Source organism: Nyctibius grandis, chromosome 20 (assembly GCF_013368605.1).
Source record: "Nyctibius grandis isolate bNycGra1 chromosome 20, bNycGra1.pri, whole genome shotgun sequence".
Taxonomy (NCBI): domain Eukaryota; kingdom Metazoa; phylum Chordata; class Aves; order Nyctibiiformes; family Nyctibiidae; genus Nyctibius; species Nyctibius grandis.
This window is the reverse complement of record NC_090677.1, coordinates 5,192,905-5,219,986: the sequence shown is the minus strand read 5'-3', so window position 1 is coordinate 5,219,986 and position 27,082 is coordinate 5,192,905. Positions and strand designations below refer to the sequence as shown.

The 27,082-nt window shown below is 37.9% G+C and overlaps 1 protein-coding gene across 1 annotated transcript in view; it reads left to right on the top strand.

The window, feature by feature from the left end:
* The window catches only part of MYPN (myopalladin), a 62,176-nt gene that overhangs the window by 3,098 nt on the left and 31,996 nt on the right, over positions 1-27,082 (top strand). The window contains exons 2-8 of the mRNA XM_068416697.1: positions 7,586-8,455; positions 18,614-18,789; positions 20,347-20,398; positions 22,557-22,704; positions 24,251-24,322; positions 24,537-24,678; positions 25,605-25,628. Coding sequence (XP_068272798.1) covers positions 7,587-8,455; positions 18,614-18,789; positions 20,347-20,398; positions 22,557-22,704; positions 24,251-24,322; positions 24,537-24,678; positions 25,605-25,628 — 1,483 coding nt within the window. The 5' untranslated portion in view covers position 7,586. The remainder of the gene's footprint in view (positions 1-7,585; positions 8,456-18,613; positions 18,790-20,346; positions 20,399-22,556; positions 22,705-24,250; positions 24,323-24,536; positions 24,679-25,604; positions 25,629-27,082) is intronic.

The following is a 27,082-nucleotide window of genomic DNA, read 5'->3' as shown; positions in this document are numbered from 1 at the left end:
TCTAGCACCAGAAGGGCAAATATCACTGTTTCCTTGCAAAATAGGTGCTCTTAAGGCTCATTTAAGTTTCTTAAAGCAAAATAGGTGCTTTTAAGGCTTTAATATTTGTACACTTTGAGTCGCACTCAAATGCCTGTTGGTGAAATGGTGAACACCTCCAGACAACAGGAAAAGAGCTGTGTTAGAGGAGACCAACAGCACTACAAAAAGCAGCCTAGATAGATTCTCTGCTACAGAAATCTAGACTCTTAAATATTCCCAGCTTCAAATCACTTCCTTGTGGTTTGATATTATTTACCTAATGTTCATAACATATTCACATGTTAAATTACATCTCTGTAAATTCAAATTATTTATAACTTCAGCATAATATTGTAACTAAGTAGAGATTATATATAACTGTATATAGATAATTAAATTTTATATTCCCTTTCTAATGAAAAAACAGATAACAATTTCCGTTTAAAAGGAATTTAGAAGCAGTTTTACCAGTTAAGGCCCCAATCCACTACCATAAGTATTCAAAAGATGAGGCATTGTTCAACTCCCAAGCCATTAAAAATTTATTAAAAATTATGACATTTCCCCAAAATTCTAAATATTGTATGTCTATATTTATATTTTTCCTTCTTTTTTCCCTTTTCCTCTTCCCTTTCTTCCCTTCCTTTCTCTTTTTTCCCTTCCTTTTAGACGGGAACTTCCTTTCATAGGTAACACTTTTCAACGTTTAAGATTCAAGTTTATAGAGGAAAGCTTTGCATTTTAACCGAAAACTGCTTAAAAAATTTAACTGTGTGGCATTACAAATAGAGGGGCTTTGAGGTGAGAGTTAGTAATTCTGTTCACAGCTACAAGTAAATCCTGGGCAGTTTAAGTGAAGTTGCTCCAGATCTATCCTGCAACGTACCTAAGGGCAGAAGCTGGACTATTAGAGGTTTTATTTACAGAAGAGGGCCTGATTCTACTTATTTTTCTGAACAGAAGCAGTGGTAGCCATACATCAGTTATAACAGCAATTTTAAAATCCCTTGAACAGCAGACATTTACATTAAAGCAAAGAGCAGCAGTGTGTGAAGATACTTAAAACACCACCACCACGAGTCCTTCCACTACTTACAAAATTACATAACAGTGAGCAAGAAACAGCTACCAGCCTCTTTCAGACTTAAAATCAAGGGAGAGTTTTAAGGCCTGGAATTTAGAAAACAGATTAGACAGGGAAGAAAACGCAAAAAAGATTATATTGAAAAATATACATAAAGAAGTAGGATGTTTCCTAAACATGGACATAACCTTTAGCCTACTTGTTCTTAGAGGGATTTTATTTCCATCAGAAGTTGTTACACTCCTGGGCTTGGAGGCTCTTGATTTTCCGTTATTTAATTACATTACTTGGAAATGGGAGTTTAGTTATCTGACTTTCTTGATTCATTACGAGGAATGGAATTCAAAGCTACTAATGTCCCCAAAACAGAAAAGTAAGCCACCTTCTTACACACAGCTTTCTAAATACAATTATTAGAAATATCTTACCCTCACGCCCCCAAACACACACAAGACTGCTAACCTTAGTCCTCTGCTCCAGCCTAACCTTTCCTATGCCTGGAGTCTCAAAGTCTGCCTTGCAGCAGCTACAGCTTGTCAACAAGCAGTAACGGAAACGGCGACAATGGCAATTGCTAAGTGAGAATTCCTGCAAGGACGTAAGAATGTGATTGTGATCGTTAAACGTCTGCAAGACACATCACTTGTGTCATCTCTGAGCTTGTTTTTCATAGCTGTAATCATACGGTTGAAACACCCATGTAACGGTTAGTGTTCAACAGTGTATGGGTAAATGCAATTTATGTGCAATCAAATTAATTGGAAAAGGATATAGCCTCTAATATCTGCTGAGCTTTCCAGTTTCCAAACAGAGGTGCTGGGCATACAGGTCCAGAGCCTTGCTGCGTAAAGGCCACAAAGGTGCCACCATGCAAAGAAAGAAGCAGCAGTTTGATAGCTTTTCTGATACCGGGGTTTCACACGAAAGCAGTCTCAGTTAAAGTAATGGTAGCTTGAAAAGCTAGGCAGGAACAACATGTACTGACTAAAATTACTCAGTATTAACTACAACTGAAGGCCAAAAACGTTGTTCAAACGCTTTTTGCATTAAATCTGCTATTTGCAGATAACCTCTATTATGGTAAAGTGAAGGAGTGTTTGAAAAAACCATCTTAAGGGCATCAAGCATTCAAAGCTGTCTCTCACCAAACACAACAGAGGATCTGCACTTAGATATATCCGGGATTCCCTTCAGTTTTGCTGAAATTTCACTATTGATGTTTCCTTTGGAAAAGCCCAGATTCTTACAGTGATAACGCAGCAGTAAGTCTAACAAGCCTCAGACAAGAGGAAATGAAAGGGTTCGGTGGCACAGTGTGCAAGTTTCCGGCGGTGCAATTTTCCTGCCTTCCACGTACAGATTTTCAGGTCAAGTCCCTGCCAAAACAAACTGAGGAAACTAATTGTACCTTTGTGAATATTTTGTCCTAAAGATCACTTGGCTAATAAGAGAGCAAGAGCCATGAATATAGGCTCTTGGAAACTCAGAAAGCTCGTACAATTAGTTGGCTAGTGGAAACTGAATTAGTACACTGAAGAAGTTCATGCAGTCAGTTTTATTTATGACATCCTCTGATGCCTCTCAAGATAATAGGTGCTGTTAGTGTCCCAGGAAAGCAAAAAATGTTGCCCTCAATGCACTTGTTTGGTGATGTAGGTAATGAACCAGGCAAGAGTAGAGAAGTGCTGACTGCTGGAGTCAGGCATCCCGTTTTCAATAACACCAGTTCAGGGCTATTATTTGTAACTAGCATTGCAATTCCTCCCCTTGATACTGGTTCATTGTAAGTCACATTGTTTTTACAGTTTACATTATTGGTGCTTTCATTGACACCACAGATTGCGTTCTACTGTGTTTTTACTGGAGTTCGTCCTTCTTACCGCTTACTCAACAGAGTTGAGTTATCTGCAAAGTTATCTGCTCAACCGAGATACCTGCAATTACTGTACGCATTTTGCTAGCCCCCTGATATAGCAGCGGTGTGCTGTGCACTGCCACTCGGTGCCAGTGTTCTGTGCTGCTGCACACTGAGGGACCGTGGGATGGTTTTTGTGCAGCCACAGAGACACTTTTGTTCCAAAATCCCAATCAGGAAAAATGAAAGGGAAGGTTCAAGGCACATCACAGCCAATTCCACATCTCAGTCTAAACAATCCAGAAAGTCAGGCAAAGAGACCGAATTCAAGACCAGATCTTAATTTTGGAGCTTAGTTTCCAGTTTTGGCTATAGAAAAGCTAAATTACTATTAATTATCATTAATCAAATCTGTAATAGCATAGTTGTTCCTCTGGTGCTATCTTTTTGCTCACTAGAAAGATGATTTAATAGATACTTCAGAAAGTACATTGAATTCAGCCTTATTGCTCTCTAGCCCAGAGACCCTGTCAGGCTATAAGCTTGGTCTCATTTGAACCAAAGCTATTCTCCCCTGACTGTGAAATCTGAATGGCTTCAGCCTACCCAGTGCTCCCCTCAAACATCAGCCCTCTGTAGTCCTCGGAGAGTATAACTCATTGTAGGGGAAAAAAAAAAGAAGAAACTGGACATCTCTCAAGGCATAAGCAAGGCATAATTAATAATTGTAACTGGATTGTCCGGCAGCCTCACAATAAAATTTGCCAAAACTCGACATTTTCCATTTAATTAGAAATATCACATAATTCAAAATATCTTAAAACTTCAGTGGCCAAGCACTGCCTCAAAGTGCTACATTTGATTAGTACCCAGCTTCTTCCTTACTAAAAATAGAATAAATAGTTATCTTCCACATAAGCTGAAAATAGAGAAGAGTTAGATATAATATTCTGACCCTGGATGAGCTCTAAAGAAAAGTGACGTCTCTCTAAGGATTGAGAATTTGGCATCAGATTCATTCTCATCAGTATCTTGCTTCCCAACACCAGAACAAGCGCTCTGCTCCCTTGTACCCCTTCTGCTCCACTGGGCAGAAGGAAGGAAGTTGTTCCAGCTCCTTTGCTGGGGAACTCTCTGTTCTCTCCCATTCACACTGGCTCAACTGCCCTCAGAGGGGCAGAGACAGGGTTGAACCAGCGATTTGTTCGTTTGCTTCCTACATGTTCACTCAGGACTGTGACAGACACGTGGGTTTTGCTCTTCCCTGGCTGGCTGTGCTGTCTGGCCTGCCATCGAATGGAAGATGCTTTATACAACTGCATTACAGCTGGCCAAAACGAGCCATCGATACAAGGAAGTTTTGATTTGACTACTTTAATTTCCTCTATGATTTTATATTTTCACCAGGTATAGGCACCCCCGATTTTGTTATTTTGCAGTAATTTGCATGTAATTTTCCTCCTTTTGCTATCAGACAGTGGCTTCTTCATTATACTTTTTTTTGCAAACTAGAATTATAAAACTACTTTGCCAATCCAAACACATCTTCTTTGAGAGCATCTCCTCATATTGCAGTAATACTCCTTAAGGGAATTAGCAGAGATTATTTCTTTCATGTTGCAGTGCACTGTTCAAAAGACAAATAGAAGATATGCAAGACCCAGAACAAAGTCTCAAATAACCACACTGAACAATCAGGTGCTTTACTTATCTGCAGAAAAGCTGCACTTGATTAACAACTTCTGTTGAAACAGACATAGCACTTAAATGAGAAAATCAAGCACTATCTGTGCAACAGAGGAAAATGAAACCCTGAAGTCACAGTCAGATGATTTTCATATACCCTTTCAACAAAATTATTGCAGGAGTTCTTCAACTTCATTTGACTTTGCCAGGTTTTGATCACACAGTATTATTTCCCTACTTGCATTTCCTCCTTAGTGTCCAGTGTTCTCTAAAGACCTACATCATCTTTTTTCAGCTCTGATGACCTTTACAGACATTAAGATGAAATGAAGATGTGCCATTCTGAAATGTTTCAGAAAGAGTGACCAAGAAATGTAGCAAGCTAAATTTTGCAAAACACATACCACTCCAGCCATGTAAAATACAGCTTCTGCTGTAGTAGCATCCAAAGCTACACAAAGACATACACAGTTGGATGTTATAATTTAGCCAAAACCACATGTAGAGAGGTTAGCGTGGAGCTGCATCCCTCCAGAGATACTCTGTGAGACTGCACCTTCTATGACACCCCACTAAAAGCACACACTGCTCTCTTTGTCAGGCTAAGCCAGTTGCACAGTGCAGAGAAAAGAGCTGGCTATGGCTCTGCCCCTTCCCTTCAGTTTTTAAGTAGATATAAGGCAGCCCATGGGGAGGAGGTCTAAAGCAAACTTGCCGTATATTACAGCTATATTCTAGGTCTGCAGTTCATTCACGTGCGAGGTTTGTCTCCAGGCTGTGAACTCCTTATGTTAGGAGGTATTTAAACTCGTCAGAGTTGAAACTGTAGCTTTAGCTGTGACCTTTGCAGCACATAGTATGCTATCAGCACATAAACAAAATAATATAACCCCTTAAAGACGTTCAGCTTCAGTAAGGTTGCACAGCTGTTTGAGAAGTAAAAGCTGAGCAAGCAAAAGCAGTATCCATAGAGCAGGAACTTTAAGCCTCACGGAGACCTCTCTCTTCTCTTAAGAGGTTACATTACGTACTCTGTCCAGTCATGAAACAGCTTGCAACGTTATCTCATGCGGGCTTCCCAAATCAATGTTCTCTTATGTGCCACAGCTTCACTGAAACACTGTACCAGATAATTTAACACCAAGTGTTCAATTAGTATTGCAGACCCTGGATCAGTTGCAGGGACTAGACTGGGTGCTTACAAGCATATAATTTATACGGTATTTTATTTGTCATTTTTCATACAGGCACAAACTTAACAATATTTTGGTTGGGTGCCTTTGTTGTCTTACTGAGTTGCTTGCTTCATATTATCAAAATGAAACAATAAAATAAATAAATCTAAATAATAGGCAAATATTTATGTAAGAAAAAGAACTTCAATATAACAAATTCTGCCTCAGGCAGAGGGATTAAGGTCTCAGAATGCACATCAGACTATGATAGCTTTATGCTCGTTCATTGAAGAAGAATATAAACAGTTTAAATCAAAGCTTTCCTTTTTGTGAATAAGGAAGAAGGGCTGTCACTCACATTCCAGGAAGAAATACTGCAGCAGTATGAGATATTACCACCTCATTTGCTTTTTACCAGCCCTTTTCTAGGGACAACTGTCCCGCTAGCAGAGCAGAAAGCCTTTCACAGGAGAGAGACCTTTTTTACTTTTCTTCTTCTCTGGCAACTGAAGCTGTTGCATAAGGCTATGAATGGAAATGGCTGAGGCAAGGGCATGCCCGTTGCCTTCTCTTGATGCCATGACAGGAACAAAACCTTCTGCAGCACGACAAATCAGACGCCTTGGGGTAGGAATATTTGAAACCACCACAGTAAGACTTGCCAGGCCATAAATGAAGTAGGAGAGAGATACTGTGTGCTGCATGTTCTGAGAGACAGATGCAGTAAACAGCCATGCACTTGTTTCAGTATCTGTGAGGTATCAGCTCTCTGAAAGGTTGTGAAGAGTATTCATCTCATTTGTCTTCATATTTAAGCCACCTTAAGCTAAGCATGTTAATAGGATGTCTGAATCCCTTTATGTTCATCATGGCTCTGTGTAAATAAAAGGGAGGACATCGTGCAGAAGTACTGACTTAAGTATCAAAAGGGATGATTTATCTTCAATTATCAGGCATGCAGGTTAAAAATGGGCTTTCTGATACCGTCTTCTCATCTGTGGTGTGTTTTTTCAGAATCAGGATGACCTAAGATAATGATTTGGAAAAGCCTATAGTACAAGTGATGTTTGTATTGAATAATGACATAAGCCTGTACTTACTTTAAATAGCTTATTAGAAATAATGCTTAATTTAAGAAGGTATAGCACATTTAGCAACATAATTGTTTCCTATAATGCAATATCTTTAAGAATTTTAAATGAAAAATTGTCATAGAATATTTTTGTTCTTCTCTCCCCTTCTCCTTCCTCCTCTCATCCCTCAAATGCTTTTTGAGGGTTCATTTACTTACTACTCCAGTGTCTTTCAGACTAAATTTACTTAATTTAAAAGTACTGGTATTCTCTCACAACTTTCAGTCCTTGAAATATCCACCGTTTAATCTATCTGATAAGGTGGTTTCTTAGCTAAGAAACACACATCAGCAATGATAAAGATCCGACATTGAAAGTCAGTTAATAGTTCTGTAGTTGAAATTTTGCCTGGAACAAAGTATAAATTACCACACTTGCAGTCACTTTAGCTATGTAAGGCTACCAAGAGTAGAAAGCGATAAAAGATGGATTTTACTGGGTAAAGGCAATAGTATCTGGCAGTACGTACAGAAGCAGGCCTTTAAAACAAGGCCATACTTACCAGTTAATATCCAGCACACAGATGCACTTGGAAAATGTTGTGTTCTGCTTTTCAGAAGCCTGTAATTGTGTGCACTCACAAAACTTGCTATTGATAAGGTGTGGTCCTGTTTGTCCTTTTTGTTGGCAGCATGCAAGACGACAGTTTAGAATCCTCAACTTCAATATCTCAACTTCTGAGAGAAAGTTATTTAGCTGAAACTAAACATCAAGGGAAGAGTGAAGGAAGCAGATCAGAAACAGCTTCTCATAATTTCCATTATGGCAACGCTTCTGGTGATGCAGATGAGGTAGCTGCCCAAGATGACCTTCCAGATCTCTCTGCCTTTTTGAGCCAAGAAGAGCTACACGAAAGTGTAAACCTGGCAAGACAAGCTATTGATCAGAATCCACTGGAAACTAAACAAGACGAGCTTAAGGCACATTCACACCATCCCCCAGATCAGCTGAAAAACACAGTAAAACATAAACAAATGGCTCAGTCTACAGCTTTGAAAACATCAGACAATGACCTAAAGAAACACCTCCCTTCTGAATCAGAATCAAAAAAGGAATTCCTAAACAAGGCGGCAGATTTTATTGAGGAGCTCTCGTCACTTTTCAAAGCTCACAACTCTGAAAGAATCAGACCCCGAACATGCAAAAACTACAGGAGTAAAATCGATTCTAAGAATAAGCCTGCTCAAAAAGGTAGCTCTAGCCTATCTAGCACACCAGAAAGCAGAGAAAGGCTTTCCATTCCAGCACCTCAAGACCTGGAACACAAAGCAGAGAAAACAGTTGAACAAACAGATGATCAACAGTCAGCAAACTTGGAGTCTATCAATCAATTAACAAGTGCAGAGCAAAAAACAGAGTCAGAATCTGCATCTGTATATTCTGATGAGCCTATTGGACAACCACCACGCTTTACTCAAAAACTGAAGAGCAGGGAAGTTGCTGAAGGAACCAAAGTGCAATTGGACTGCATTGTGGTAGGAATCCCAGCACCTGAAGTCAGGTAAACATATTCTGCACTTGTCATTTTGTATTTCTGTAACAGTAGGTGTATGCCTTACTCTTTCCAGATATTTTGATGCACATGTTTCAGTAATCTGTAGCAGGAGTCTCTTGATCTTGGTTATTAAAATCGAGTAAGAAAAAAAATTGCTTTCTTTAAATCATACAAAAAGTTGCTTATATTTTAAGACAACATATTTTGGAACACATTACTTTCATTGAATTTTAGAGAACTGTTTTTAAGCACTGTACTTCCATAATTAAAAGAAAGTGCTAACCCCTTAGTGAGAATTGTTAGTTATCTTTATGGAAATCAAGATTGATTGTGTAAACCAGCTAAAAACACTGAAGGCCGTGATACCTCATGCTGATGCCTGAAGGTATTTGAGATGAGTGAACATAGGGTCTTATAAACCAAAAACATCCATACGTGAACAGAGAAGAAAGGAGTTCATTGAAGTTGTTATACAAATAACCATGAGCAGCTCCGTTCTAATTCAGATTCTGACAATGATTCTGCTGTGACCTTAGAAAAAACACTTGCTTTATCAAGTATAAGACATCGTTATTAACTGATACTTATTCATGTTGTGTGAATAGCCTGCTAATTCTGATGCTTCAGTTTTCACCTCTATCTATTTTGACAGTTAAATTAGTTACATTTGCAAAGGTCACTGGAGACGAAAGGAAACGTGAAAAAGCTACACTTTATTCATCAATGACAGCGGAATGAGAAACAGGTTATTGTAACTTTTAAGTTGATCTTGAAAATTCTTAGATCTCATCAGCATTTCTAAATCTAAACTTTTTCATTTAGAGCTTATTAGTCAAATTTACCTCTCACTTACAGTGGTGGAATTATATTTCCTTTGCTGGGACTGTACCAATGCAATAGAAAGGAAAACTCTATCCATCTTTTAGAGATGTACTACACATATTTGCATCCTAATATCTGCAGTATCATAACTAGATACCTTTAGTCTAGATGGTTGCCTATCCTTTTACAGGCATTTTAGAAATCTGTGTTGCTTTTCTAAAGATTTAAAAGAACTATTTGCATCTTCAGCATCTGAGTTTCACCGATGGTCCGCTTTTTCCAATTGTCAGCTCTTGTCTTCCTTAATATACTTCACCAATGCTGAGTACAGCACTACTACCACTTCTACTGCAGTCAACACCTTTTATCATCTTTCTCACTGAACTAACAGGCACAATCATCAAATGAAAACTATCCCAATGTCCAAAGATGGAAGCGCCAAAGATTTTTGTGGTAAAGAATCTTTGTCTTCCACTCCCTTGGATTTCTGGCATGCCAGCTGCTATTTTTTTTCAGAAGGAAGAAGCTTTTACAACACGCTCTTAAGTACATAGGAACGAGGATCTACAAATTAATCCTCTTGTTATGGACAGCCTTGTGAAGAAGACAAGAAGTTACCCAGTTCATAGGATCCCTGAAGTGTGACTGCCAGACCATTTTGCCCCATGAGTGCCTTCAGTAGTAACGTGTAGGTTCTCAGTCCCTAACAAGACCTTGACCCGTGGTGCCACGCAGGGTCTCTTGTCCGTGACAGGAATGTGAACTTCCACAGGACTAAATGATTTGTTTATAGAAGAGGAATCTATTCTAAAGCTGGGGGAAGAATATGCTTTCTACTATGCTTCATGTCTAAACTCACTGCTTTAATTAACAACTTTGAGGCATTCCCTTGGTGAAGCTGATGCCATTATAAATGTTGTATTCTGTTCAGCCCTTAAATTCCTAGAGGAATGTGACTGAAAGAGAAAACAGTGCCAGAAATTTGGGGGTTTTGACAGACAACAGACAGGAAATATCATCATCCCCTAGATATTAACAACACTCTGAAGACTTCTTTTGCTCATGAAGACTTTGAGACTTATTTCTGCAGGCACTTGCCTTAACAAATCTTTTTGATATTAAAAATGTCAGTAGGATCCTTGGACATGAGAAAGAATTTTTTTTCTCTCATCATTCACAGTGTATAATACCAAGAAAACAACTGAAATAATCTTCTCTTATGTATATAGACCTGTACACAAATTCAATCTGGCCTTCTTTGTATTCAGAAAAGGTGAAAACTGAATTGTTTGTTTATAGACACATACTCCAGCACACAATGCATTTTATGTATTTCTCCAGAAGGCCACAACACCATCCTTATAACAGCACATCATGCCCATGCTGTTGACACATACAGAAAACCGACAAGGTGTTCATGCCATCCAAGCTTAGGCGTTTAACAACTATCTGAATTAGAAGCTGACACTATAAAGTCACTGAAGCCTCGCAAGGGCAGATTGGAGAACCCAGGAACAGTGACTCATCCCATGGAGTATCCAGGAATGGCCAGGATGCCTGTGGACCCAATTCAGGGACCGCTTGATTCCACAGATTTGGATGACGGGTATCTTTGTAACTTGGGTTTATTTTTGTCTCAACAAAACTGTAGCTTTTCCATTGAAATTTCTATTTCAGCATTTGGTTTTGTTCATTTTAAATAACAAAATAAGCTACTTATGTGAATGACAGTCAATACAGGAGCTGTTACATTTTTATAGGATAAGCATCCATCAGACTTTTCCAATGATAACACACTGCTGTCAGGCACTGTACTGCTCCAAACAGAAACACACACTTGGTTTACTGACTCATGCTTGTAGCTAGATCAGGGTCTCAGAGGAGCTAACACAGAGTGTGTAACTCACACGCTGGTGCCCTAAGGCCAAGGGAAGTAGGGACAGGGAGAAAGATCCCACAGGGAAAATCAGTCCCAAGCAGTCAAGCTCAAGGAAAAGATCAGGCTCACAGTTCAGTTTCACAATTTAAACTAACAAATAAAAGATGAATCACAAGGGGGTAGGTTTGAACTCTTCTCTCCCCTTCTGTTTGTGTGTGTGTGTGTATGTATGTGCTGTATTAAGGAGAAAGCTGGGAATGTTAGCTGCTTGAACAGCTTCCTGATCATAATTGTTTGTTAACAAAACTTTTGTCCTCTTCATCCAAGATTCTTACAACTCCACCAATGCGTACAAGTAACACTAGGGGTGTAAAAGAATTCATTTGCATGAGTGATAAATATTCATGTGCTTCCAGTGATCATGGCCTTTTTAGTCACTGCTACAGCACCAGGAAACCAGAAAATAGAATGTACTTTGGGGTATGTGTTCCATTAACTGTGGGGACCATGAGAATGCAGGTTTTTTTCACTAAAATAGTGCTTGTCTTTAATCTGCTGTGAAAAGCTTCCAAAATAGTGAAGGAAGCATCTTGTTGGCCATAGTTGTGGAACTGTGTCCAGAACTAGGCTCAGAACTGGCAACCGTCTTGCTTTGGGGGTAACAGTTTTCTGAGGTTTGTGCTGTTCAATACCTGTGGAGCTCGGCAAGGAGAGAAGAATTCTAACAGATAAGCAAGAGAGATACAAAAAACAGTAGTCCCAGGAAAGGACTAATTGTCAAGGTTGCAACAGATGAAAGAAAGCTTAATGCTGACTGGCTTTAAGGCATGATTTCTTCTTCCTTCAACTTAGCTGAATGACCAAGCTCATTAAACAAGCATCCTTTGGACACAAGTGGGCTAACACATGCGTGCCTGCGTCCTCACTTAAAATGGACTTCCTAACCACAGAAAGGAATCCCAAGTTACTTATAATACATACACTTACAATGTAGAAGTGGTACTGTGGGAACCCAGAGCATTGTGAAACAAGAACGAGATTCAACAAGCTCTGTCATGTAGTTTGTCAGCCAACACTAGGAGCAATCAGATGGTTAAACTGATGTAATGGGGATTATAAGAAAGAAACTAGAGACAGGAGATTTAGAAAGAAGCTGATTACAGGAATGGAAAGGACTGGAAAATATGATGGACAGATACCACATTTGAAACCAAGACAGTACAAAACAAAACTGATGATGTAAAAAATGGTGTAAATGACATTCATGATGGATCAGGGTCAAAATATCATTGGCAATGATACAGCAGCATAATTTACAGGCTTGGTAGGTAACTACCTGGTGTATATGAGGGCTCACAGAGGGACAGAAAATTGGATGGTGGAGCAAGAGAAGAAACTGGGAACTGATTTGAAGTATCAGTATATAGAAAGTTATAGAATAGAAGAGAGGAAGAAAAATTGATACTACTACTACTACTTTATTGATCAATAAAGATTGATATATGGGCCTCTAGCTAGCTCAAACATTAGCTTGCAATTAAAGAGCACTACTACAATTATTGATTGATAACTTTACTCTGACTATACCGCAGGTTAGAAATAAGCATTTAAGAGAAGTGTGTAGCATATTTCCAAAGTGTTAAAGGTTTTGATGACCTCATTCTTGTGCTTCCTTCTACAGCTCTGTTTCTGTATGAGTAATGATAGGTGTGACATTCACTCCTCTCCATGAGGAGAGCTCTCCTTTTTCCCTCAAGTTCAGAGGTGCCTACATTTTTCCAAACTGTTTGGCACATCACTCCTAGGTTAATTTTACTTATGAATCACATTGCATGGCTTGGCATACACAGCTATCCTGGAAGTGTCATGAGGATTTGATGTTCTAAAAACAGGCTGTATGTCATAAGGTTTCCATGAAAACATTCTTTAACATACGCATACAAAGCTTAAAAAGTGCATTTTAGTGCTGCTTTGTTTAAGGAGACTAGATCTGCAACTAATCACAGATTTTTAGAGACTGAAGTCACTTAAGGGTGACTGAGATTTTTTTTTTCCTGGCTGCCAAATGAAAACATTTATCTGTTTTAGTGCTTAAAGCCTGGAGAGCCAAATTTCTCTTACATGCAACTCCAATCAAGTCAATGGATTAAGACCTAGGATGAATTTGGCCTAGCAGATGATGCTGCTTGTGCTTAATGTGAACCTGCCTTGTATGATGAAGCTATCGTTACAATTCATGGCAGGAATGAAATGTCAGTGACAGAGAGTATTGCTACTTCAGTCATGCCACGTATCTCAATGTCAGAACTCCCCTTGGAACTCACATTTCATTGCTACCACGTACAACATTGTGACGGTTAAGAATAAAATAAAATGCTAATAAGCAAGGAGTAGATATGGCCATACCAAAGATTTTCATAAATCTTAATTTGACAAGAGAGAATTGTTTTTCATTTATAATTATTGCGAAGAGATAACATACATAGCATGCTCTTTTTCTTCGCTTTATCTCAAAATACTTTAAAATTATGGTGAAATAGTGACTAAAGAACACACTGCATAGGAGAACTAAACACAGTTTTGAAACAGAAGTTTATTCCTGAAGTTTTAAATCACTTAACGTTGCAAATTTTATACTAGTCAATAGAAAAAATAACTGCAAAGAAAAGAATTAACTCAATCCTGCTTCATTGTCTGTTTGAGTCTACTAAAGGAATATACTACTCAAATACTACTAAAATAACTGGAAGAAATAGCTTACATGGTGTATTTAATTTTGCTTATAGGAAATCAGAATTGTGCTTCACAAAGGCATGCAATACAGACTTACCTCTATACAAACACAACAGGTTAACTGGAAAAGGTGATCAGTAGGAACACAGAGTTCTTACATCTTACTGGTGATTATATCGCAGCATTTTGTGTAATGTGTTTTGCTTTATGTGTCACATAAAGCAGTGAGGAGCCACATTTGAGCGGACACAAAAATATAATATCAGTGTGCTACGTAAGTTATTTTAATGTTCTGAAAATCTGCTGCTGAAAATGAGAAAAAATTCTAGAACCTGGGTATTCTCTTTAATAGTTTTTCATATCTGCTAAAGCTAACATGCTAAAACAAGACTACATTATATGGAAGAGGCATGAGGTAGGTATATAAAAAGACATGAGTAAGTGCCATGACTCAGCTCCTAAAGTACACAGTTGCCTACATGAATTACACACCTAAAAGGTGACTTGTACATTCATATACCTAATTTGTGCTTGTAGTCATACAACTGTACATGAATCTTAAGTCTTCTCTCGTGAAAATGTGACCATTGTCAATTATCACCAATTGCAAATCTTGAAAACAACAGAAAAATAAACCATATTGTACATAGAATAAAAAAAAAATCCCCCTTCAGGATCACAAGAATCCTATATAATTTCCTAGTCTGGAACTTAAAAGCAGCACTAATCAATTTCAAAGGACCTTTTCCATCAACCCTGTAATGCACATTACCATACTTTTCCCTTGGGCCTGCTAAATGTCTCCTCTACTTACTGGTGGTAGAGTTGTTCCTTTATGCCAAGCACTAGATGTTTGTGTTCTGGATACCAAGGACCCCACTACTAGCTATGGTGTCTGTATCTATGTGTTTATAACAACATCACTGAACAGAAAAGTAAATGTAACATGCACTTCTAGGGACACAGTCAAAAAAAACCCACTATATGTAATTATTAGTGGGGAAAATACCAGATTTGGGCAAGTCATTACGGCCAAAGTCTAAAATAGATGTAGCTTTTCCTTCTGTTTGAAGAGCTTTGTAATAGAGGATCTGAAGTTCCCTGGCTGGACTATGACGGAATATGAACACTACAGCTCAATCAGAAGAAGTTAGAAAGATCATTTTTTAAAAAGGAAATGTATTTGGAATGGAATTATAAACCAATTCTTTCAAAATAAAGATGATACAAATAAAAAGCAGGATTTGCAAACTAAATGTTAGTAAAGAACCATACAATCTAATCTACTAGAAAATAATGGTAATGGTACTGTCATAGTGAAATCCTTTAAAAGAGAGGTAGTTTGTAAATAATCATTTTAAGACCAGTGATTTTCGCCTTTTTAAAATTATTTTCAAGTGCTGCTTCACACCTCCTAAAAAAGATAAAGAGAATGGTAGATAAATGATAAAGATAAAAAGATAAAAAAGAGAAAGAGAATGGTTAGATACTCTGGAGAAATACACAGACATACATACGTATATATGTATATACTCGCTCTGCTCTTATACTGTTCTGTAAGTGTGTGCTTTTGGCCACTGTCAAGACAGCTCACTGGCTTAGGTGGACTTGTAGTCTGAGCCAGAACACCCAGTAAGTTAGTTCTTATTTATCTTTCTATATGTGCTAGCTCACCTGGCAACCTAGGATACGTGCTGATGTTATTACTCCTTTTTGTATGATGACAGTTGTCTCTTAAATTTCCAAAGGTGCTGCACATTGCGTGGGTTTGGTTAATATCCAGAGCACTGCTCACACTGTATTGTGAAGTACCTTAAACAAGTTCCACTGAGGTTTGAGAAGCAGCATGAATGGCTACTGAAAGCTATCCTGGAGTAAAGTGTTGTCCTAGGCAGATTGTCCACTTAAAGAAAGTACCTTGGAGCATCTCATTTTGCCCACCAGATCGGTAGAAAACCTAGCAAATGAACTATGTCGAACTTCAGAGGGACAGGGGAATACTCCCTTAACGTCATGACTCCCATTGAGTTCAAGCAAACACCCGTGGCAATTTAAGATTCAGCTGTAGCCTCCTGACTGCCCAGTCCCTTCTTTTATGGTTATTAACATTTACCAAAAGTGATATATAGGAGAATTTGTATGGTTCAGTTATCCTAGATCCACATGTCTAGTGTCCTGCTGCAAAACCCATTTTCATCAGACCAGAACTGGGGCAGCTGGGCCTGAGAATACTTTTGAACCTGCCATCCTTGCTTCAGATCGAGAAACCTCAAGCAAAGAAGTCGGCATCAGGTTTTTAACATTTTAAAGTACTGCTGCCCGATCTGCAAGGGTTTGTCTATCAGAGCCCTCAGCACCAAATGGAAGAGAAATGAGTAACTTTGGTTAACGTCCTCTGCATAAAGCAGTGCCAGTTTCTCATTGGTAAAACCCTGCAAGAAGGATGTGGATGTGTTTTAGTGAAGCAAAGCTGTACTTCAGCTGTGAAATGTCAGGGAAGAGAGCTGGGACATTCTACACCCTACTGGCATCCTCTTTTAACATGTTGATATTTACTACATGACTGTCCAATGCAATCGGAAATGTTAAATTCATAAAAGTAATTTTCTTAAATCCATTTTCAATTCTTGTTACAATGGAGGCTTGTAAGAGAGGATAAGAGCAAGCAGGTGTAGACAGGAACCAAGACTTCCAAGTTCTAGCTCTCTAGCTGCAAAGGTTTGCCTTTCTAAAAGGGGAAATGGTGTTAAGCAGTAGGATTCATTCCACAGAGCAGGAGCTTCCCTCCCTAACAGGCAGACCTGTACGCTTTCCAAGCTGTACATTCAAGTCAGTTGACTGTACAGCAACAGATTACACTAATGTGCAACTGGAAGTGGACTGGGGAATACCCTGCCTACTTTAAGAAAGCCACGTTGGACAGCTAGGACTGAGGGTGCACAAATAGTGCACGCTTTACTTCTTAGCTATGTAATCAGCATTTAAGTTCCGATCTGTACTCCTTCATACTTCATAGTCCCTTTGAGGATCCTTTTTCAATCCTACATTACACTTCTATTAAATTCTGGTTTGCTATTGGTATGGACTGTCTTACAGGTTTTTTTTTTCCCAATATATTAATTTGGGGTTTTCTTCATGCTCAATTTGTAGCACAAATTTGTAAAAAGTTGTGCTTTCAAGAGGTGAACACAATTGAATGGTTAAACAAATTTATTGACTAATGTTTTTCCAAATTATCTGACATGGAAGTGTATCAAAGTACCTTATAGTATGAGCCAGGAATTATGAATCACTACAATTTATTACTCAAAAACCTATCCTTATCCTTTCCGCAACTAATCTTATGCTGTAATATATAATAGCAAATACATTTGCCATTGCTTTGATAGTATTTGTATGCGCTCAAAAGCTAGCAGTTACTTTTACCAAGTTACCATATAGAGATGGATGAAACAATTATTCATTTTTAAAAAATCAATTGAATAAAAAAATGTTATGAGTATGACAGCCTCCATCCGCACATGCACAAGACACATTAATCAACCATACCTAGTTAAGAAAGCAGCAGTAAACAGAAAATAGAAATATTTCTGTGCAGTTTTATATCTATCTATATTTATCAGAAAAGTTACAGTGAAGATGAATGCACCTTAGTTTGGCTTTTCCAATTTAGCTAGTTATCTAAAAATACAGGTATTTCTGAGTATTATCCCAAACATTTAACTCTGGATCCTATACATGGTACTACACCTTCTCTATAAAACCCAGATTGTCCTATTACATTTGAATCTGGTTCTGCAAATCCACCTACTTTTTCTGTTCAGTCTTTTCCATATTAACAAGCAATAGCAATCAGGTCTGCTCTCCCCTCCTACTAGTTCACGCTGAGCTGAGGGTTACTGTCATTAACATCCTATGGAGCTGCCTTTTCAGGTGTTGCTTTTACTTCTGCTTGGATTCCTGCATTTTCTACTGAAACAACCCTTCTGAACACTGAGGGACTTAGGAATGCCTTAGATGAGAGCGTGAAGTCTCTAAAGGGCCCAATATATTCTTGGATGTGTAGCTGGGTTTAAAAGAGAAACATAGCAATATGATGCAGAAAAGAATTCAAGGTCTAGCTGTCTCACTGGCCATGTCCCTGTAAGGAAGTGCCTCTGTACTGTAATAGATCACTTCTCTTTCCTTGTGATACACTTACGCCATCTTTTATAAAAAGCAGATTGTATTAAATATATGACAAAGAGTAATATTATAGTAAATTTCAGTCACATTCTGAATCAACATGAACTTTGGAATCACAAGTTTGAGGGAAATTTGTTTACTTAGGGTTTTGGGCTTTTTGCTACAGTTTAAGCCACAACACAGATCTGAATGTACCTCAAGATAAATACAGAGCTGGATTCACAACGTTCCAAATTCAGAGCTCTTCTACTCTACTACTGAAATCTGTATATCGAGAAAAATATGTGCTACAGTCACTAACATAAACTAGTTTGTTAGTATGTTTAGATACTGCAAAGAAGGGAGCTCTATTATTTGCTGTAATTGAATATTATGAAAATCATAAATATTTTATTCCTATGACTGTTGATTCAACACTTGCCTGCAGTACTCTGTCAGAATCTTCAGGCTAAACCCCACCCATTTTATCCTCAGAAAGACTTCCAACATTGTCATTCCAGTTGCCAAGTTGTTTGCATCGATAAACAATATTTTTTGCCTTGCAGGTGGTACTGTGAAGGGAAGGAGCTTGAAAACTCACCAGACATTCAGATTATCCAGACAGGTGATCAACACTCATTGATTATTGTTGAAGCCTTTGAGGAGGATACAGGACGTTACTCGTGCTTTGCTTCAAACATCTATGGCACAGACTCCACTTCTGCAGAGATTTACGTAGAAGGTAATGTTAGAATTGTTGTGGAAATTGATTGTTGAAATTGGTCATACAGGATTAAGACATAATTATGTATTTTGTATGTTAACTGTGTAATAGATTTGTCACAAAAAATATATTGCAGGGAGTCAACACTTTTCATCGTTATTAACATATTTATTATTTCTCTGTGAAATACCCTTCAGACAAGTGACTGCCCCTTACATATAATTTTATTGTGTTGCTTCCCAGAGATTTTCTATATCTCACTGCAAGACCGAAGTCTAGAAATATTCAGATTCTGATGCCACCTTATATTTTTTGTCTGTGGTTACTCTACAGAAATATAAGAACCTAAACTTTGTGTCTAATCCTTATTTCTAATCTCTTTCCCTACAGTAATTATTACAAATTGAATATAGGATAGCTTTCTCCTAACCCGTTATTGGGACCTTGTAACCAAAATAAATATGCCAGCAATTTGATATTTCGCTTCCACAATAGATGCTGTAAATAAAACAGAATATATATCTGCAGATTTATGTCTCTCTTCTTTCTCCTTATGCTTTTTAATATGTCCTACTTGGCTTAAGAGAGATCTATTTACTATATTTCTTTTTAACATTTCTTTGGGTAAGGTTTTAGATTGCATCCATCATTGTGCTAGCAGGATTACAAATTTAAAACAAACACATAGAATCCTTTTTTTCCCTTTTGCCTTTTTTCCATTTCTCAGGCAGAGAAATATACTATGAGTACCATCACTGACAACAGTGGGACCATTCATAAATTAAAGCACCTACCCTACTTAATACAAGGTTAATTTTGCTCTACTGTTATTCTTCTTTCACATCTCTAATCTGACAGTGGAAGGACGAATCCTTTTTTAGTATCTGCACTGCCCCTGACATTAATGGGAGATGTCTGTGCTTGGCAGGGATTTACTAGTTCTCGAGAGCGGGGCCAAGGCCGGCTTTTACCTACCTCTGTGGATGCTGGATGGAAGCCATGGCTGATGGAGACGCTCACTGGCAGGAACTGCAGAGAAAATGCAAATTCCCAATGCAGTGAAGGCTGAATTAGAAGTGCAAAATGTCTCAGTAAGACAGTTCTTAGTAAACTGAGCTAGCATCTTCTCCAAACTGTGCTACGAGGCACTAGTTTAAGAACAATAGGTATGATTCCAGGTCTCTCTTTTTCCCCTCCTTTTTTTAAAAAAAACTGCTAGTATCAGGTGTCTGAGAAAAAAAAAAGCTCTTACTTGATTCACAACAGGAATTACAGACTACATCATACTAGCGGCATTTTAAAGAGAACCAGGTATACATTCACTCTTGGATGCTGTTTTCCTCATTTCAGTCGCACCTCATCCCAAATCTGCCTTATGTCAACAGCAGTTCTGCATCTTGCACAGTGTGCAGCGTTGGTTCATTTCCACTGCAATGTGATCTTTTGTTTTGGCATAGCTTTATAATATATCTCCTTAGGATGTTCTAGAGGAAATCTGAATAAAGGTTTGTATCATTCATAGATAAACTCCTCCAAAACCCCCTTTGCTAAGTGATTTTTTTTTCTTTTTCATAGGAGTCTCTTCTTCTGATTCTGAAGGTGAATTCATCAAAGACGAAATGGATCAGTAAGTTTAAAATCAATTACATCTTCCATATTTCTTACAGTTAAAAAAAATCCACAAGTGTAGACATTTCAGTTTCCATTAATATTTTGCAACTTCCAACACATCAGGCTTTTGTTTGGATTGTTTGGGTTGTGGGGTTTTTGTGTGTTTGTTTGTTTGTTTTCTTTACAAATAGTATGAAACAAATACACATTTTCTTGTGTGTCTTCAACTTTAACTTAAGAATTGAAACTAATATTAAATATAAATATAAGAAGAAATATGTTACCTTAAAGATTAAACTAGAAAATTAATTTACTAAAACAGATGCCATTTGACTAGACTCAACTTAAATGTTGATTTAAGCATCTGACTTGGAAAAACAGTGTAGTAAAATTGCTCACATGAAAATATGGTATGTCATGAAGTTTTCTGGCAGAAGAGAGCTATACATGGATTACTTAGATTTAAGATAAGAAAATTAATACATATGAACTAGAGTAAACTGAAATGATGGGTATAAAAGACTACTTAATTATAAAAAGAAGGAAAAGGTGTCAGATGTAATCTAAAACCTGGGAAATAATTTTATTTTTCCTAAATGAAATCCATTCCCTGTGCATTTAGAACTTGATCCAATGCTGTTAAAATCTATAGTCTTTCAGAATCAAAGTCTCTCTATTAACTGGAAAGGGAGTCAGACTAGTTGGAAACTAAAATAATCACTCTTTTATTTTGAACTCCTTTGTATGCATTAATTCAACCTCAAAAGCAACCAGTGCTTTATAAAGAGGAAATTTTAATCAGATAGATTTATGCACCCTGTTTTTTTCCTATTATTTGTCAAGGAGAGGTTATACTCATTACAAAGGTAATTTTCTTTTAAAATGTAAATCCAAAACACTGCAGTGTGTTTGACTGAAGACCTCAAGCTAACAGCAAATCCTGTCTTAGGTGATTTTTACTTCAAAGTCATAAAATACTCCAGATTGGATTGGTTTATGGACTTTGATAAATGTAACGGTTTAATATAAAACTTAAAATCAAGAAGGTTTCAACAGTTTTGGGACAAATTGCTGAGTTTTTCACAGTTTTAGCTCAGATTTTTCCAAATGTCTCAGGCATAACGTTTTCTCTTATTCATCTCATTAGGTGTTAATGTAGTGTTGACCATGATTCTGATCACTTGATGGCATCTCTAAGTTGCTTACCTCATTAAATTGTGAAGTAACATATTGCATTCTGTATTTCTTCGGAAAAAAAAGAATGCTGCTCTGACATTGTAGCAGGATGTCCTCAAATGATAGAATTATGAACGATCAGGTTTGGGTATAACCAGCGTGTCTTTATTTTTGCTTAGCTTCCAGCTGCTGTCACATGAATCTGAACACCTGTAATTAAAGGGAATTAATATGAGGACAGGTGCAAAAAAAAAAAAAAGTCCATAATTTCAAAAGAGAAATCAGTGATTACAACAACTGTATGTTCACTCTGAGTAAGGCTTCCTCTGGTTTGAAGGCTGGCTTTCCTGGGGGGACCTGTGGTACATTCCAGAGCAGCCAGTGCATACCTCAAACTGAATAAAAAGACCATCTCTTCATTGTCTGCATTATTTTACTTAGCAATAAAAATAAATAGGGTCAACTCTTGCTTCCATATAAAAACAAACTAGAAGAAGAGGTGCCAACCTGTACACTACCAAAATCGCATATGTTGGTCAGAAAACAAACCTCTCTTTTTTTTTATTTTTCAGCAGTAAATTATTGAATCTGTATGCAAGCAGACCATGGTATTTTCATTATTTTATAGCCTCAAATCTTCATACAAGCTCAAGGAGCAATGCAAGAGAAACTAGCATTGTCCTCTGAGAAACTAGCATCGCGCTCTCATGCTGCTCAGAGCTGGTAACAGCAGCTTTCAAGCCACAGTTGGGTTAACGCAGGCCATTTATTGCATTGGTGTAACTGAACTAAGTATGAGAGATGAGAGTGGCAAGATACGCAGCCTGATTCTTATGAAATGCAGTTTATGTAGGAGTATGTATCAGTTTAGATCAATTGGAATTCAACCCCAGAAGTGAGGCTGGGGTTGACATTTAACGGGGACAGACATAACTGAAGGACACACACGTAGCTCTAGCTTCCAATTAGAGAACTTGTTTTTGGTTAATATTTCACAGCAAACCAAAGCCAGCTGACACCTCCTTGAATGCAGCATCTCCTGCTGTTAGAACTGCAACCAAGCATCAAGAAACCTCCAGGGCACCATCTGCCATGGTTCAGCCTGTGTCTGTACCTGTCCAGCCTGTGTCAACACCAGTTAATCAGGTAGGGGAGACAATGCAGTGAATTTCAAGGACCAAAAGCAAGCTCTTAAAAAAGTGTTTCTTCTACAGTTTGTGACTCAGAACCCCCAAATTTTCTAGTTTTTGCTTTGCTATTGAACTGCAGCTTTGAACCTTACAGCCATACAGTAGTTGCCTACACAGAAGAGATGTCCTGCCTACTAGCTAACCTTTAGCACCTGGCAAAGGGAAGGGAACCTTTCATCCCCAGGTTACAGGCATCTCGGCGGCAGTGAGCAGAAGGAGCAGCTGCCGCTAGCTCAGCCGGCGGTGGGAATCTGTGTGCGCTCCAGCAGGTCAGACTGCGTGCCGTGAAGGGCACTTGGATGTGGCAGGCAGCTCATGGCCTCTTCGCTTTGCAGCCTGACTCATTCACTTTCAATAGCACCAGCCGATAACTTTTTTCCTCTCCTTTTCTACAGAACTCACTTGAAATAATTTTCTTTCACTGAAACTTATTTAAGCTACATAATTTCACTACTATGTTTACTTTATATATAGATGTGCTTATTTACCACACAACATTTTAATATCCATATCAAAGAGTTTCTAATTAATGTTAGCATGCATTGCGAGTCCTTTTTGTTGCAAACTATCAGAAGATTCATAACTGAATTCTTACCCAATAGGAAAGAAGAGCCATATTTACTTAAAAATAAAACTGAAGAGTTAATGACAAACTCGCTTTACATTGCCTTTTCAGTGTTTATAGCCTCGAATTGGGTGGTAACCAATAAACAGGTACTGAATAGGTGAAGTAATGCACATTCACTTTTGACTACAAAGAGAACAGAACCAAGCCTTTGCGACATTTTGCCATTTTGACAGAGGTTGCCCAGGTCAAGAGTGATAGTTACATGAAAAATTACCACTGTTAATCTTGTTTGCTTGCAAGACACCACCTACAATATTTGGCTATGTTTCCTGAGATACTGAATCACTAACTCTGCTGTTCTGGGGCAGCCTCTATTTCACTAAAATGAAAAACTCCATTAATCAAGTTATATAAGGAAGTTTTCCAGGAGAAGAATAATTTCATTCTGATTTCACTGAGTAGGATCAATAAGGTGATATTCCACCTCTGTAAATTGTTTGGTTTTGGCAAAGGAGAAGAATTACAGTACCAGTCCCACACATGACTTGACTTAACTTTTCCTTATTAACATCCATAAATATTTCGTAAGTAAGAATCTTTAAAAAGGAGACTACCACCAAGGAGCCTATGTAGATTTGCCTTAGTGAAGTATTAATGACAGATGATATAATACACTGCAGTGAAGTGTTTCTTGCCATGATTAACTCAGTAAGGCAATAAGAGCATTGTTGTTGCTCAGGCAGTAACCCATCCAGGAAGGTCACTACCAGTTGTCTACAATAGAGCAACTTTTATTCATTGCGTTAAATATTTTGCTTTGGACTTCACCCACCAAAATCTCTTTTGTGTCATTCCAAGAGCATCTTTCTCCTGTACATGGAAAAATCTGCTCTGTACGCCTAAGCACCATCTTGTGATGTTTTGCAATCTACAGGCTCAAAGCCCCACTAACTATTTGCAAGGACTGGATGGAAGACCTATAATTGCTGCGCCTGTATTTACAAAGGTAATTTGTTCTATGACATATTTGAAAACTAAAGAGGTCAATTAATTATATGGAGAGATAATTAACGTTTTCTAGCTATCAAAGATTAAAAAAGGAATTATGCATTTCTTAAGCCATTCCAGGATTTAAATGGCTTTATGAAATCTTACTGAAATCAGTATTACTTCCAGACCAATAAGACAATTACTGACTGTCTATTCATTTTCTCTATTAGATGTTACAGGATATTTCAGCTTCTGAGGGGCAGCTTGTTGTCTTTGAATGTCGAGTGAAAGGAGCTCCTTCCCCAAAGGTTGAATGGTATAGAGAAGGAACACTGATAGAAGATTCTCCAGATTTTAGAATATTACAGAAAAGTATGTTTCTTGTGTGGAAATATTGTGTCTAATAAAATATAGGCAAGCAACAAAATTGCTAACATAGCAACACTTTGAATTTCTTATTACAATGGTAAGAATGATATAAGCCATATTTATGGCAATAAATCTGGGTTCCAGAAGCCGAAACTGTGGATGAATTGAACAGCATACTCACAGGTAGTATTAGTCCCCAAACTATTGAATTGTTTTGCCTTCTGCTTTGATCCTTTTGCCACTTCAATGTTCTTTTCTGATTCAGCCTTACTTCTGCTGTTTGGTTTGGGGTTTGCACCATTTATGTAGAGTTCCATTGCCTGTAAATCCCTCATCTTTCAGTTAAGTGCTATTATAATAGTGCTTATGGGCAGTGGATTGCTTATTTATCCACAAAAGTAACCTGATGTACACGTTAGCATGCTTACACATACATGTGTGTGCACATGATACATGATGGGTTGTAAACATACACTTCTACTTTAATTTTCAAATGCAGTCGAAACACCTGCAGTTTCCTCATGTCACTGGAATGCTCAAATTGCTAAAACTCAGCAGAAATTCCTTAAATACCACACTAAATCAAAGCTAAACGAAACAATGTTTTATCATAACTAGATCCCATGTGTGTAATAGCTTCAGAAATTGTTTTCAAGACACAATAAAGTAGTACTAGGACTTCTTGCAGAATTTATTTCCTATTCATAAGTCCTCAAAAGTGTTCAGAAGTGTTCATATTGTTCAGTGGATTTGACATACCACTGAGTACAAGGCCTGGCTGTCTCCACCACCCCTTAAACAGAAAATTGGATCAAAAGGAATATTCCGTCATATTGAGAAGAGTAAGCTTCATATTTAGTGCTTGAGAAAAAAAATATTGGCAAAAGTAAGTACGTTCAATATACTAACTCTGCTCTTCTTCCCTTTAGAACCTCGATCTATGGCTGAACCAGGTGAGGATCATCAAAAGGCATACTTTTTTGATTATACAAATGTGGTGATTTAGCCTCACAAAATATTCATTATTTAAACGCCATAATTGAATTAACATAATTTCTTCTTTTCCCCATGTTCTATAGCTACTAGTGAGATGCATTTCACTGTAGACTGTTCCATAAATATATAATTTGAATTAATTCTATCACTTTTGAAGAAAATAATGTTTCCATTCTGCTTTGACCCAGTCCTAACTTAGGACCTAAATGTTAACCACTTTATGTGCTAAAGATTAACAAAATTAATGTATGAGGGTCCCTCGTATATCTGAGGTTCAGAAGTACACCAGATGATGTAGGACTGAGCTATTTTTATCTAGTCTACCCGTTAGGGAACATTGCATCAGATGTTTAGCCATGTCAGCCATTCCCTTTGCTCCCTACCAGCGTAATACGAGAGTATCACATCAGGTGTTCCACCCCTGGTATCAGCAAATCCTATAAAAGTGGTTGGATTTGCTAATTCCAAGGGTCCGAGCAGAACGTAGTCCACACTGCATGATTTGACCACAGGAGCCTTACAGATTTTGGTTACTTCTCCATGAGACAATGATTCTCCCTGTTACGCTTTTCACTATTAAAAATGTAAAGCTGCCCCTCTTAAGACAGAAAATTACCAAAGGAGTATTAATTCTTATGTTATATAAACTTCTGTAACTCTCTTCCTTGCCCTATTAAAAGTTTTTTACCCCAAAAAGTGTCTTGAAAGAGTCTCTCTGCAATATCTCTCGCTGAGACTTTGGAATGAATAAATGGAGCTTCTACCAGAACCCCCTGATGCTGTTCCTTTACTGTCCAGTGGCATCACTGCTGAGCAATGTGAAGCAGTTTTTAGAGGGTAATGTGTTGGGTGCAGTTGTCACTGCCTCATCACCTGCTGCTCATTCAGAAGGAATCTGGATTTCCATGCATGCAGTGGTTGGCAAATCCAAATACTATAGATACTGTAATGCTTTAAACTAGTTCTATAATCCTAGTACTATAATAAACTATTATTCTCTTATAGTTGTTAGCAAATAATCTCTTTGTTGCTACTAGATTTCCTCAGCGATGACATGAAACAATCAAGTTTAAGTGTGGTATGGTCTTCTACAGAAATACTCAGAAAATATTAATCCTGTAGGGTTTTAGGAAAGTTTCTTGCAAAATGGTAGCAAAATAGTCACTGACTAGTTGAAGAAATGCTCTCAGCCCACATTTCAATACACTGTAGATGTTACTCTCCCTCCCCATCCCAGCTACCCAGCCAGACAAAAGATTTACAATCCCATCACCACAGGTATTTATCAGCTGGTAGTGCTGCCCGGATATGTCCGATACTGGTCAGACAGGAATGTCATAACCCCAGACTGACTTTTCAAGATGGAATTTAATTTTTGCTAGTACAGTTTTGCTAGCACATTTCTGATGCC